This window comes from Heptranchias perlo, chromosome 23 (assembly GCF_035084215.1).
Source record: "Heptranchias perlo isolate sHepPer1 chromosome 23, sHepPer1.hap1, whole genome shotgun sequence".
Lineage (NCBI taxonomy): Eukaryota > Metazoa > Chordata > Chondrichthyes > Hexanchiformes > Hexanchidae > Heptranchias > Heptranchias perlo.
The window spans coordinates 26445597-26461043 of NC_090347.1; the positions used below are offsets into that span (position 1 = coordinate 26445597).

The 15447-nt window shown below is 43.4% G+C and overlaps 1 protein-coding gene across 1 annotated transcript in view; it reads left to right on the forward strand.

Annotated features, from left to right (window-relative positions):
* The window catches only part of cfap52 (cilia and flagella associated protein 52), a 54581-nt gene that overhangs the window by 29398 nt on the left and 9736 nt on the right, over positions 1–15447 (forward strand). The window contains exons 8-12 of the mRNA XM_068004515.1: positions 318–488; positions 3505–3653; positions 3765–3910; positions 9701–9852; positions 12380–12482. Of these exons, the coding sequence (XP_067860616.1) occupies positions 318–488; positions 3505–3653; positions 3765–3910; positions 9701–9852; positions 12380–12482 (721 nt within the window). The remainder of the gene's footprint in view (positions 1–317; positions 489–3504; positions 3654–3764; positions 3911–9700; positions 9853–12379; positions 12483–15447) is intronic.

Genomic DNA, 15447 nt, shown 5'->3' on the forward strand with positions numbered 1-15447 from the left:
ATATTACAATTTTAAACCTTTTTTGAATGGATGCAAAGTTTTTAAGTTACGTCGCAAATTAAGTTTCTTTTTCACCTCTCATTGAAATATTTCTAATATGCTTCTATTTCAACAGAATTGCCATATTTGGCTATCACCGATGGAGTAACCTCAATTTATATTAGATACTAACGAAACTGGATGAAGCTATTTGTAGTACCTTCTACAGCATATTTCATTTTGTTTAACAATGTCTAATCAGCTCAGTACATAATTGTAATTTGTGCATTTAACCAACTATTAAGATCACAGTGGGAGAATCTTTGTTTTCATTCCAGAAAAGTGCAGGTGGATGGTGGTGTTACTTCAATCAGTCTTCGCGGTCAAGGACACCAGTTCTTTATTGGCACCAATACTTCCCAGATGTATCGATTTAACTACACTGAGTTCAAAGAGGAGCTGATCACTACATGTCACTGTGACTCCATCCTTGATATAGCATTTCCCTGGTAAGTTTGTGGAATTTATAGCATTCACGGACTATTATACACTCTATTATCCATCTACGTTGCTGAACAAAAAAGGTTTTTAAAACATTTTATTTTCAAAAATCTTCTAATGGCAAACAAGATTTGAATACATCAAGGGTTCATCAATTGCTTATTCAACATTGCTGAATTTTAAAGATCTTTAAATAAAAATTTTGATGGAGGGAGACATGCAGTGGCAGAGACCCAGACCTCAGAGGAAACTCTAAAACTCCGTGATAACTTGAGAATTGACAGGAGTACAGATCGGGGGATGATTTTCCTCTGCAGGTGCAAGTCATGTTTAAAAGGTTATCAATGGACTCTAATCCTGACTGAATGATATTGTGCTAATAGCAGTCAAATTTTCTGGGTCAGCTCATTTGTATCATATTCACAGATCCAAGTGCAGATCAGAGCAAGTGTAAAGAACACACTGGATGTGGGAGAGGATAATTGCATGCAAGTGAAATTTAAAGGGATTGGAACAATAAAGGGGCATGTCACAATGACAAAATTCTGAAAGCCTTCAGAAAGAAAGAATAGGCATTTCAACCCATCAGCTGACTTTTCCAAAGCTGAAGGGGCAGAGGATTAAGAAGTGACAGACAAAACTGAAGAGATAGGAAGCCCCACATGCAGGCTTAATACTGCAGCTGACTTGTTCTGTCGCTGTGTCAGCCCTATGGTCCTACATTTGCAGCGGATGACCTTGCAGCATATGGCACAGCTCTGCATCAGGTTCTCTGCTGACTCGGACTTTGTAAAGCTACTTCCCCACAGTCATTGCCAGGTCGGTGCAACAATGCCTGAAAATGTGGTTAGTGGCAACTTGATGGTGTGGCTAATCAGGCTTTGTTGGCTGAGGATTGAATTAGCATGTCTTCTTTCATGCAGTACCATGTAAAGCATGACAGGTTGTGATTGGAGGTGTTCTGAAGAATCACAGTCACAACATTTCATTGGTACCGCATCCAGAATAATGGTTCGTCAAGATTACTGCCACAACTTTGCTGCAGGAGTTCCTCAGGGCAGTGTCCTAGTCCCAACTATCTTCAGCTGCTTCATCAATGACCTTCCCTCCATCATAAGGTCAGAAATGGGGATGTTCGTGATGATTGCTCAGTGTTCAGTTCCATTCACAACCCCTCAAATAATGAAGCAGTCCGTGCCCACATGCAGCAAGACCTGGACAACATCCAGTTTTGGGCTCATAAGTGGCAAGTAACATTCGCGCCAGACAAGTGCCAGGCAATGACCATCTCCAACAAGAGAGAGTCTAACCACCTCTCCTTGACATTCAACGGCATTACCATTGCCGAATCCCCCATCAACATCCTGGGGGTCACCACTGACCAGAAACTTAACTGGACCAGCCATGTAAATACTGTGGCTACAAGAGCAGGTCAGAGGCTGGGTATTCTGCGGCGAGTGACTCACCTCCTGACTCCCCAAAGCCTTTCCACCATCAACAAGGCACAAGTCAGGAGTGTGATGGAATACTCTCCACTTGCCTGGATGAGTGCAGCTCCAACAACACTCAAGAAGCTCGACACCATCCAGGACAAAGCAGCCCGCTTGATTGGCACCCCATCCATCACCCTAAACATTCACTCCCTTCACCACCGGCGCACCGTGGCTGCAGTGTGTACCATCTACAGGATGCACTGCAGCAACTCGCCAAGGCTTCTTCGACAGCACCTCCCAAACCCGCGACCTCTACCACCTAGAAGGACAAGTGCAGCAGGTACATGGGAACAACACCACCTGCACGTTCCCCTCCAAGTCACATACCATCCCGACTTGGAAGTATATCGCCGTTCCTTCATCGTTGCTGGGTCTAAATCCTGGAACTCCTTTCTTAACACAATTGTGGGAGAACCTTCACCACACGGACTGCAGCGTTTCAAGAAGGCAGCTCACCACCACCTTCTCAAGGGCAATTAGGGATGGGCAATAAATGCCAGCCTCACCAGCGACGCCCACATCCCATGAACGAATAAAAAAAAACTTACCTTGAAAGTTAGAACCACAGCATGCACTAACCCTCTGCCAAAGAAGACAGGTCATCACTGTCTGCCAGTGCGGGGCTGCAAGTAGCAGTAGGTGGGCACAGAGCACCTCTCGTGCTTCTCAACCTGCCTGGCATTTCTTCTCTCCAGAAGTTCACATCGGGAATTCTCATGGGGAAAGGCATTGTTTTCAGTAATGGATCTGGGGACAAAAAAATATTAAAGCAATTGACTCAATGGCTCAAGTCAACCATTTGCCAGGAGAAAAGGCACACAAAAAAAAGGAAATGTTGACCAGAAATAACCTCCAAACTGCAAAAGAATTATAGGTGCTGCTCGGCAGCTAACAACCCTGGACGCCCACTTAAATTGGGCGTTGTTGAGCTGAATTACATTTCTCTTTCTAATGTACCTTGGACACTAGTAATTATTCACTCTTTTTTGGAAACAGAATCCAGAACTGAGAGGAAAGGCTGAAAAGGCTGGGGCTCTTTCCTCTAGAAAAGAAAAGGCTGAGGGGTGACCTGATAGAAGTCTTTAAGATAATGATAGGGTTTGATAGGGTAGACATAGAGAAAAGGTTTCCACTTGTGGGGGGAGTCCAAAGCTAGAGGTCATAAATAGTCGCTAACAAATCCAATGGGGAATTCAGGAGAAACTTTGTTACCCAAAGAATGGTAAGAATGTGGAACGCGCTACCACAAGGAGTAGTTGAGGCAAATAACATAGATGTATTTGAGGGGAAGCTGGAGAAGCACATGAAGGAGAAAAGAATAGAAGAGTATCCTGATAGGGTTAGATGAAGTAGGGAGGGAGGAGGCTCTTGTGGAGCATAAATACCAGCATAGACCAGTTGGGCTGAATGGCCTGTTTCTGTGCTGTAGTTTCGATGTAACTCGATGTAACCATGATTCTTTGCAACTGAGTTTGAAGAGAAGTCTTGAAGAAAGACTTCTTTAATTATTATCTTTTTGTTCCAAATATAGTGGAACCTCAGACCTGTTTGGTACGTGCTCTAAGGGTGAAATAAGAATCTGGCATACCCCAACCAATAAAGAGCTTCTGCGAATCTCTGTGCCAAACATGACCTGCAATGCCATTGAATTTATGCATGATGGGAAGAGCATTATCAGTGGTAGGCAATGGAATTTATTCTAATTGTTAAAATCACTAGAATTTCAACCTCCTAGATTTGATGCATTTTCCGTTCACTTTCTGAGTTTTTTCCAATATGAAATTTCTATAGCTTGGAATGATGGGAAGATTCGTGCTTTTACACCAGAGACTGGCAAGTTAATGTATACAATCAATAATGCTCATCATGATGGTGTCACAGCAATTGGTGCCACTAGTGACTGCAAGAAAATAATCAGTGGAGGTGGTGAAGGACAGGTATGTACAAAACAATAGTCTAATATATGCCTGGAAAAAAGCCTTTACTATTGGGTGGTATGGCATGTGTTGCTGAATAGCACAATAGAGATATGCTGTCATAATCATAAGATATTGAGTTCCAATCATAGTGGTACTATATGGTGACATTGAATTGCTGCTATTAGGTGGTATTGGTGGACTTCTGAAAGCTATCTGCCCTCTACATTTGGGTATATGTGTGGTACAGAATAAATAAGCATGAAACTTAGAATCATAGAATCTTACAGTACAGAAGGAGGCCATTCGGCCCATAGTGCCTGTGTTGGCTCTTTGAAAGAACTATCCAATTGGTCCCACTCCCCTGCTCTTTCCCGTAGCCCTGCAATTTTTTCATTTTCGAGAATATACCCATTTCTTTTTTGAAAGTTACTATTGGATCTGCTTCCCTATCCCTTTCAGGCAGTGAATTCTTCCAGATCATAACAACTCGCTGCGTTAAAAAAAATTTATTCTCCTCATCTCCCCTCTTGTTCTTTGGCCAGTTATCTTAAATCTGTGTCATCTGGTTACCGACCCTCCTGCCAGTCGAAACAATTTCTCCTTACTTACTCAATCAAAACCCATCATAATTTTGAATACCTCTATTAAATCTCCCCTTAACCTATTCTGTTCTAAAGAGAACAATCCCAGTTTCTCGAGTCTCTTCTTATAGACTGAAGTCCCTCATCACTGATACCATTCTAGTAAATCTCCTCTGGACCCTCTCCAAGGCCTTGACATTCTTCCTGAGGTGTGGTGCCTTTAGGACTCCAATGCTCCAGCTCAGGCCCTTCCAGTGATGTAAAGCAGCTGCTTAGTATTTGTTGAACAACCGCTGGGTGAGACTCCAAATTGGAGAAGGGAAGTTGTGCACTGCAGCAGTGTAAATTCCGAGCAAAACTGTCAGAAATAGCAGTTGCAGAGCCTGCGCCCCCACAGTGCAGCTCTGTTGTACCAAAATGTACTTAGCGCAGTTTGGAGGAAGTTGCAAGCTGCCCTGCAACATCTACTTCCATTTTGCGTGGGTGTTATTCTTTCCATGCAGTCACCCAGCAGAATTCCTGGAGGGCAGCATTATGATGTCGCACCCACACATTTGCGTGCCGTTTAAATGGACCTGCCTGTTTCAGATGGGAGCTGCCTGCCTCTGCCCAATAGATGCACATCAAGCAGAAATGGGGTGGAAACTCCATTCCTATTTCCTTGCCCTCACACTCCAAAATCTAGTGCCCATGGAAAGTTGGGCAGAAAAAAAAACTGGCCTCTACATGTCTTTATATGTTAATGGAACTAAATAATTACAGCTCCAAAACTCACTCTTGACAGTTTTGGTATTTGGGGCTGAGATTTTTCATGAATATTCCGAAGCCCCCACCCTCTCCTATTAAGGCGTTTATGATGACAGCCAGTTACACTAGGAAGAAAAAAAACAAAACATCATTGACATTATCAAGAGGTGACTATCCACTTGTAATAATAATATAGAATTAAAACTGGAGGGAGAAAATAACATTAATTGTTTGAAACAAAATCATTATTCTTATACTTACTGTACAAACAGAATGCATTTTGGGAATCAGTAGTGTAATATTTTTCAATTGGTGAGAAAAATGCTTACAACTTTCCTGTGACTTGATTTATTGGAATGCTGCTGTTATACTACAAATTTTGCACTGAATTTACTCTTGTGTTGGTGTAGATCCGACACTATATTGGTAAAATAGCTGAACCAATTCCTCTAGAATCATTATCTGTTGCATACCTGTTAGACCTTCCATAAACAGGAGTCTGACTCTGCACTAATGTTGTAGTAGCTCTAATATAAAAGTTGATCAATTAAGTTACTTGTGTGATTCCAACATTCCTTAAGTTGGTAGATTTGTGCTGGTAACTGTGTTGAACATGTGTGCCTCTGGTTGAAGCAGGTGGCTATGAATAAGGTATTGTTGTTTACGTTATTTCTCTTGCCGTCGCTGGCACTATGACTGTCAGAACATCAGTTATTAACAGCAATAGCAGCTGTTGTCATGGTGGTACCCCAGTACTCCCAAGTTGCAGCCTTTTATTTCTTTACATGTAGTGTTCTGCAGGCCCCAAGATCTGCACTCTGTATTCCTCTGCATTTCAAAGATGTAATATCTATTTCCGCTGCATCCCTCTGGTGTAGATTCTGTCTCCCCATCTCCATGGTAGACCTTGTATTCTGCTGCCCTCAAGGTTTGTATTCCATTGTCTGCCCCATCACCTAAAGTTTAACCACTGTATTCCATCATCCTCCTGTATCTTCGTATTCTGCTGCCACCAAGATGCAGCCTCTGTGTTCTATTGTCTACATCCCCAAAGTTGTTGCCATTTTATTCTATTGTTTACAGCCCCAAAGGTGTTGCCTCTGTATTCCATTCTTAAAATCATCCCACAAGAAGCAGCCTCTGTTCCATTATCTACAACCCTCAAGGTGCAGCTTCTCTCTTATATTGTACCTCTTCCTAAATATGTAGGGATCGATTTTAGGATGGCCGAGCAGGTGCGCTCGTGACGGTGGCAGGGGGGGCTCCTAAAATTCAGGATTCCTGGGGCGGGTCCAGAGCCCGGTTCCAACCTGCCCAATGACGCACTTACGGACACAATTAAAGCCGGCGGGATCCCACTTAAAGCAATTAATTTGATAGTTCAGGTTGTTTGCAGACCTGGTTGGGGGGATATTTTAGGAGGGGTGGGATTTTCATCTAAACTGAGCGTGTTTCTCGTTCTGGGGGAAACACTCCCAGTTGAAACAGACGTGTTGCAGCCACCAGCCTGTGGGATCTGCAAAGGTCTATTTGACAGGTTGGAGGGGAGACCTTCACTCATTGCAGGAGGCCACTCTGTCACTTTGGACAAAGTTTGACCTGCACCACCCTCCTCCTAACACTAAAATTCACAAACATGGAACCTCAACGCCAGTGTGCAGACACATATACCTCCCTTACGGACCCCCTCAAACGTACATCTTCCGGATGGGGGCCACCATAGCTGCAGTCATGACCTCCTCGGAGGACGAACAGCATCACCCAGCCTCGCCGTCCACCTCAGACATGTGGAACTCCACAACAGAGTGCTGTGACACATCCACCTGCACAGCAGGAGGGAGGGCGACCACAGAGAGAGATGCGTCACAGAAGGCACTGCCCTCGCCACAGGGTCTACAGACCGAGGCTCAGCTTCCTGGACCTCTCTGAGGAGCAGTGCATACGGAGGCTCAGAGTCAGTCGCCAGGTAGTCGCGGACATCTGCAGCCTCCTTAACGACGAGCTGCTCCCGGATGGACCGAGCAGCATCTTCTCACCTGTCGCTGTCAGTCACCACTGCCCTCAACTTCTTTGCCTCCAGATCTTTCCAGGGTGCCACCGGGGACATCACCGGTGTCTTTGTCATCTGCACACAAGTGCATAAGGCAGATCACCGACGGCTTATTCTGCAGGGCCTCGCATTATATCAACTCCCCCGTGGATGACCTCAGCCAGACGGAGAGGGCAGTGGGATTCCACACTGTGGCTGGCTTCCCATGGGTGCAGGGTGTAATCGATTGCACCCATATAGCAATACGAGCACCTCCACATGAGCCAGGACTGTTAATCAACAGGAAGAGCTATCACTCCATGAACACTCAGCTCATCTGTGACCACCGCAAGAGATTCCTTCATGTGTGCGCCAGATACCCTAGCAGCTGCCATGATTCCTTCATCCTCAGGGAGTCCAACATCCCTCTCCTCTTCCACACACCCAACACCTGCAAGGGCTGGCTCCTCGGGGACAAGGGATATCCCCTGCACACATGGCTTATGACACCTCTGAGGAACCCTACCACTGAGCCACAGCGTCGATATAACGACAGTCACATCGCTACCAGGTTTACAATTGAGAAGGCTATCGGGCATTATAGTCGTCTGTTGTGCCCTGCACAACATAGCACGACAGAGAGGGGTTCTGCTGGAGGAGGCCCCATCCACATCTGCCACCCATATTGAGGAGGAGGAGGAGGAGGAGGAGGAGCAGGAGCAACCCATGGGCAGAACAGCGGCTCACCTGGCTGCTTGTGAGGCCAGGGAGTCACTGATATGTGAATGGTTCTCCTAATATCAGACTGTGTGAAGAATCCAGTCCTCATCACCTGGACAGAGGAGTGGCCACACCAGCCCCCTCCCCCGCCTCCTGCACAAAACAGTGGTGCAACTACACCTACACTCACTGTAGAATGACCCAATGGATGGCATCAAGTGTGCATGCTCATGGTGAACCTCATGAAAGGGACTTATTGCACAAGCCAGTCAAGAATGGGCAAGACGTGGCAGTAGTGGTGATAATAAGATTTATTGTGAATGTGAAAGAAAACAAATATAAATAAAAAACATGACAAATCATCAAACACCCTTGTGCTCACAAAACCTTTGGCTTCCTACTACTGCTACGTGGTCCTTCGCCTGTGGCTGGAGCAGAGGTAGTGGCAGGTTGCTCTTGTTCATGCCCTGACCGATTAGATGCTTTACGCGGACGCCGTCAGGGGTGAGGACCCCTCCAAAGACTGCTCCACCTGCACCTGTGCAGGGGCAGACTCGACCACCTGGAGAGGAGGCAGCATTGCGGGTACTGTTTGAGAGGGGGGCAACGGGTGAGACGTGCAAGCGCTTTGAGTGGCGTCCCCACTTCCATGTCCCCTTTTGACATCATCCCTCTCCTGGGCCAGAAGTCATCTCTTCTCCTATCAAGGCAAAACACAGAGAGGCGTGATTGAGTGCTGGTTGCATAGTGACCCGCAGCATGCATTGGTGTGGGTGGGGGTGACCGTGAGGGAGATGCATGGGAGGGTGCGTATGAGACATAGCCATGAGATTGTATGAGGATTGGGTTGAGTGATAGTGTTTGAATGGGAACTGGGGCGGTGAGTAAGTGCAGGCAAGGTGAGGATGATGGTTGAGTGGATGTGAGGAGCGATGCGAGAGCGTTGTGGTGGCAGTGCAGAAGGAGTTGTGTGGTGGTGGAGGTGATGTGGAAGACGGAGTGTGGGAGAATGCGTAAGTATACTCATTTTGGCTGACCTGGTTAGGTCATTAAAGCGGTTCCTGCACTGGACCCAGGTTCGGGAGATGTTACTGCTGCTGACCTCCTCTGCCACCTCGAGCCAGATCTTCTTGGTGGCAGAGGCAGGCCACTTCCTCCCGTCCGCTGGGAAAAACATTTCCCTCCTCGTCCTGACCCCATCGAGCAGCACCTGGAGTGAGGAGTCTGAGAACCTTGGAGCAGTCTTGCTTCTGGGCTGCTCCATGCTGCCAATTTGGTTGTTTGCTGCAGGAGGAGCATTGGAAGACTGCCCCCTTAAATAGGGCTGTTCCTGCTGACAGCCTGTGATGCGGGTGCGCAGTGCGCCCACTGTGCAGGTCTGGAACGGGAAACCCGGAAGCACGTGTAAGTACCTTCAATTAGGCTGCGATCGCATGTGGAGCACCCCGATTTCACTGGGCGCGTTACCCATGAGCCCAGTCGACCACCCCCCCCCCCCCCCCCCCCCCGCTGCTAACCCGCCTCCCTCCTAATATCGGGCCCATAGTCACTGCTTTCCATGGTGTAAATGCATTTGATCATACTTGTGTTTATTAGTGTTGTTTGCTACTAGCAGTTTCAAACCTATGACACCCTATTTAATCGATCATATATTTCCCTTGTACTGTACTGATTAACTTATTCTGATTAACCATTTTAATTACCCATTTCAAAACAATCTTTACATTCCAGGTGCGGGTATGGGAGATTGGTTCAAAAAGCCATAGGTTGGTGGAAGCTCTGAAGGAGCATTCATCAACTGTGTCATGCATTAAAGTTAAGAAAAATGACCAAGAATGCGTTTCAGCAAGTTTTGATGGTACTTGTATCATTTGGGATATTATGTAAGTAATTATGCTTGGAAATCTACTTTCATTATGAAATGTATGTGACTCTCTACAATGCTATTAGTCGTTCCCAATGTACACATAACTGTGACACATGTTCTAACCCAAATGTAAATTGCCACTGCAATGTCCACATTCAATCTAGTGCAATATTTACAATTTCTGGTCCTGGTCTCATCTGGTCAATAGGCCACAACTTGACATGGTAGTTTCCTCTTTAAGTCATTGTTGTGTACAGCAACAGTAATTTCAAGGCTGTAAAGAATCAAATAATTAGTTCCACTTTTTTGGGCTTTGTTTCTTGCATGTTATTAGGTACGGGCCTTAAAAAAATAGAAACGCTATCACATTTTCAATTTGAATAATTATATGATTGTGACCGTTGTGTGTTCCTACCCTTCTAAAATGTGTCTCCAATTTCTAATACAACATTTCATAAAGTGACAGCTCAGTGTCATACACTGCACCCAACTGAGAGTCTTGCATTCATCGAATGCTGTTGTCTAGATATTATGATTTTGAAAGGCTCTCGATTGACTCCAAATTAAAGGCTCTGACTTCTCTTGGGATATGATTTCATGAGTTCCAGCAATCGTGCCATTTTTTATGTTTGAGCCTTGATTGTTGGGAGATTATTTTCTCATGAAGGGTGTCATAAGTGGAGCCAATTATGTTTTCCAATCACATCCACACATGCACCTGCCAGCAATTCTCATGAGATCGTAATAAGGTGTGGGAATTCTGGGTAATATATCCCCTTTCGAGCCAGAAACACTTGCAGCACCTCAACTGCTACCTTGGCTCAAATCAGCTAATTTGGCACAGACCAGAAATTGAGGCTGGGATCTTCTGGTTTATATGGCTTACTACCACACCAGGCAAAGCTTTTACTTACTAGGCTAGGTGTGTCCAAAGGATGGCCCATGAACCTTGAAGCCCAGGCAGCTCAGTCCTCTTTGCACGTACAATTTTACCTGTCTGAATTTCATTGACCTAGAAGATTAGAAAAGGTTGTTGTCTTATTGGTGGATAAATCCTAAATCAGAATACCAGATCCGGTAGAATCAGAGATTTGAGAGATGTGTAAATTAACTGAAGCGTTAATTTGAGTTTTATATGTGGTTAGGCGCCATGGCACGCACATCAATGGCCCATGAGGATACTTGCAGTAGGCCATCAGAGCAGCTTCTTCATTTGTATCTTCAATAATAAAATAGGAACGAAGGCCTCGATATTAGCAGGAGGGTGGGAAAGGTGTGAGGGAGCCCGGTAGTGGGTGACTGGGCAAGGCTGGGGAATCGGCAGGGCCTCATTTTAATAACTCTTTGCTGACTCCTGCCCAATACCGGGCCTGGCCGGCGGGCAGAAGTAGAAATGAAGCGGCAGGACGTTGCAGCCGGGGACCGTGGGATCTCTTACATGCACCTGAGAGAGCAAACAGGCCTTGGTTTAATGTCTCATCTGAAAGACAACTTCCAATATTGCACCACTCCGTCAGTGCAGTACTAAAATGTCAACTAAGATTTTATGCTGAAATCCCTGGACTGGAACTTGACCCCTCACCCTTCTAACTCAAAGGCGAGTGTGCTAGCATTGAGCCAAGCTGACACAATTCCCTTTGTTCCATGTGAAAAATAAAAGTAACTCTTGCAATTTCTCTGGATCCTTCTTTCCACCCCTCTTCTACCCTGATGGTAAAGAAAAGGGAAAACAGATCTTTTTGTGTCACTTTTCTCCCCTGAATCTAACCTTCACTATCTTGTCAAAGGACCTCCCATTATTAGTGAATCATTTTTTTGTGGTTCCGTAAATAATTTTATTGCCCCTTTGGAATTATCATTTTTAATTTATGTGGCAAATGCACTTGGGAATTTATGTTCACATTCGTTTACCAGCAGATGGTGGTGTTGGCTTTATAATGTGAATTGCGAATAGTTTGGTGTTTTGTAGTTTTGTACTAGTAGGAGTATAATGCCCTCTTGTAAATTTGAATTCTTCAAAAATTTCTTTGGTTCTCATCATGATTTCATTGGTAAACTCATGTCCCAGCATGGAACTGAATTATGCACATGAGTAACATTGCCAAATTCAATCCTTAGTCTGTGCTTCATTTCTAGATTTCAGCTGGAGCAGCAGCAGGAGTACTGTAATTGGCCTCCCTTATAGCTCCCTGGGCTATAGCGGCAAAGGTATATAGCCAAGATTCCTACTAATTATCATAATTCAGGGACTCCATATTGGAAAGCTTGTGCGGAGATCATGCAAGGACAAGATAATGTTCAAAGTGTGCTTCTCATGGCCAAACAGCCTGCTGACACTCAATGCCTAGGCTCAGTGTGGTTAGTGGCCATGAGCTGTACCCCAGTAGTAGTAAGCATCTTCAGGAAAAGAACAAAGAAATTGAGGGTTGGGGGGGCAGAGAGTTTTTTTGTTCATTCCTGACTGAATTTTAAACCCAGCCTTGGCACTGGAATACTACTGAATTTACTACTAACCTTTAAACTACATGTTTCTTATTTCTTAGACGCTATGCAAGAAATCAAATGATTTTGGCAAACACCCTTTTTAAGTGTGTCTGTTACCATCCTGATGAATACCAAATAATCACCAGTGGAAAAGACAGGAAGGTAAGAAGAATTGTACATGGGGACCTGTTTATTGCTTTTAGTGGAAACATTTATTGTTTTGCCAATAATCAAATTGACCATTTCAATGAAGACTAAGGACATTTTTATACACATGCAACACAATCCAGTTGTATTAAACAAACAACCTATTTTTGAAACAGTAATTTTTTCAGTGGATTTCACTAAAGAAATCCTCCAGTTCATCGGTATAAACAACAAGGTATTTAACCATTGAGCTATTGAAATGTCAGCATCTCTGGGCTAGGTAGGCTTGTACATTTTCAGCATATGCTGGAATAAACATTAATATTACAGCAATAACATTATTCAAATGTCTGGGGTAGCTTTATTATATCAAATTTAAGCCACAAAACTTCAATACCTAATTGTATTTTTTCTCACCAATTTTCTTCCTTCCCTCCCTCTGCTGAAGATAATGATTTCTTGCTCAGAAATGGTTCCATGAGAGCCATTTGCCTCCAACACCTCAACAGGCTTGACAATGAGCGTCAGCAGCCTATTCAACTAAGAGGGTATTGCAGACATATCTTACCTTGCCCTTACCTAGCAACCACACACAGGAACTTTCAGCAGTGGTAATAAGGAGCAAGAACTAAGAGTTGCTACTACTGCCCTAGCTGAGATCAAATAACTCTGTAGAAACTAGTGATCAAGGCTAAAACCTTCCTGGTCAGTATGGCCCAGCTATTTACTGGATAAATCTGCTGACTTAAACCATTTTTTAAAAATTAGGACTCATATTTTTAATTTTTTTGCGTGTTCCATCCCTTTATATTTTGGTTGACGTTATGATGTGTTCATTCATAACTTTGTTTGATATAAGGTACTGTACATGACGATTGCAAAATTTTGAGGTACTGTACATGACAATTACAAAATGCTGTTAATATGCTGGCAACTCACTGGTACATCATCCAACAGCCACTTTGAGGGAGATAATTTGGGCAAGGTTGTGTAGTATACCTTGCAAAGTATACTTTACCCTAATCACAAAATTAAACACACAGCCCTGAAATTTCCTAGAACATTTCAGCATAACTATGGTATTAGAGCAGAGTTGCGCCGTTTATTCCCGCAAAAAATCACGCATAACTTATTAATGTCAGTTTTAGCTGATATTCTGCTAAACTGAATTTCCTCGATCATTTGCGGTGCTTCTGAAATACATCCACCAAAATTCTCAGCCGCTCATTAACATAGCTCCGCCCCAATACCAAAGACCAGCTCACACGAGCTTCCTGCATTTACGCAAATAATATTTTTTTAATAGATTTACATCCAAAAACTGTGGTATATAGGTTCCTGATATTGGTGTAGTTCAGCAATTGGACTATTTTGGGGAGGACTAGTAGAGTGACCCTGGGCTAATCCAGTGCCACCGGGAAAAAAAAATCGCTAGACATGCACCTCTAGGAGTTACCGCTAATATGCAAATACATAAATGGTCCACCCAAATTATGCTATCTTTTATGCTGATTTTTACATTCTGGCATAGTCACATGAGCTTCTTAGGAGATGTTGGCTAGATTGGCGTGAATTTTGGCGTAATTTCAGCGTACATGCGATCCAGGAAATTGTAGCCCTGTGACTTTGCAGACCATTTGGCATTACCAGTCAGTACTATTATCTGAAATTTAACACACAGCCTAGAAATCAACAGAAATACAAATAAACAAATGAGTTTTAGCTAGTTGTGGTCTCTGTAATTGTGTGATCTTCAAAAAGATGATTACTTTACTGCTTTTATTCTTAACATATTTTGATCTTAATGTGATTGATGGCTGTGACTAAATACTATTGAACTGTTGTCTCTATTTATACATTTATTACTGGTAGCCTGGAGTTGTGTTTAATAAGAATTCAGACTGAGAATTGTGCTGCGATGTTTTGTGGAATAATAATCATTGAAACAAATTAATTGAGTGCATCGAATCACTTTGAACTGAATTGACTTAGAGGAAAGTATAAAATCCTATCACAACCTCATACCATCTAAATGCATTTTGTTATTTAGACTGCAAACAACAGAATGTGAAATCTATGAGGAAAAACTGTTCAATTCGAAACATTTCACGCAAATTTTAATTAAATATATATAAAAATCAGTGTTTGGGAGTGAGTCATAAGATTAATATAATAGGATTCAGATGATATCTTAAAATAGGTCAGCAAAGCTTGAGAGACTTACTAATACAATCTGAACCCTGAGAACCTTAATATTCGTTCTCTACCACCTGCTTTTTTAATGAAGTATATTATGTTCTTACATCGAGTTACATTGAAACCACAGCACAGAAACAGGCCATTCGGCCCAACAGGTTTGTGCCGACGTTTATGCTCCATACAAGCCATCTCCCTCCCTACTTCATCCAACCCTATCAGCATACCCTTCCATTCATTTCTCCCTCATGTGCTTATCTAGCTTCCCTTTAAATGTGTCTAGGCTGTTTGCTTCAACTACTCCTTATGGTAGCATGCTCCACATTCTTACCACTCTTTTTGGGTAAAGGAGTTTCTCCTGAACTCCCTATTGGATTTATTAGTGACTATTTTATATGTATGATCTCTAGTTTTGGACTCTCCCACAAGTGGAAACATTTTCTCTATGTCTACCCTATCAAATCCTTTCATTATCTTATTGACCTCTGTCACGTCAACCCTCAGCCTTCTCTTTTCTAAAAAAAGAGAGCCCCAGCCTGTACAGCCTTTCCTGATAAGTATATCCTCTCAGTTCTGGTATCATCCTTGTGAATCTTTTTTGCACCCTCTCCAATGTCTCTATATCCTTTCTATAGTATGGAGACCAGAACTATGCACAGTACTCCAAGTGTGGTCTAACCAAGGTTCTATACAAGTTTAATATAATGTCTCGGCTTTTCAATTTTATCTCTTTAGAAATGAACCCCAATGCTTGGTTTGCCTTTTTTATGGCCTTATTAACCTG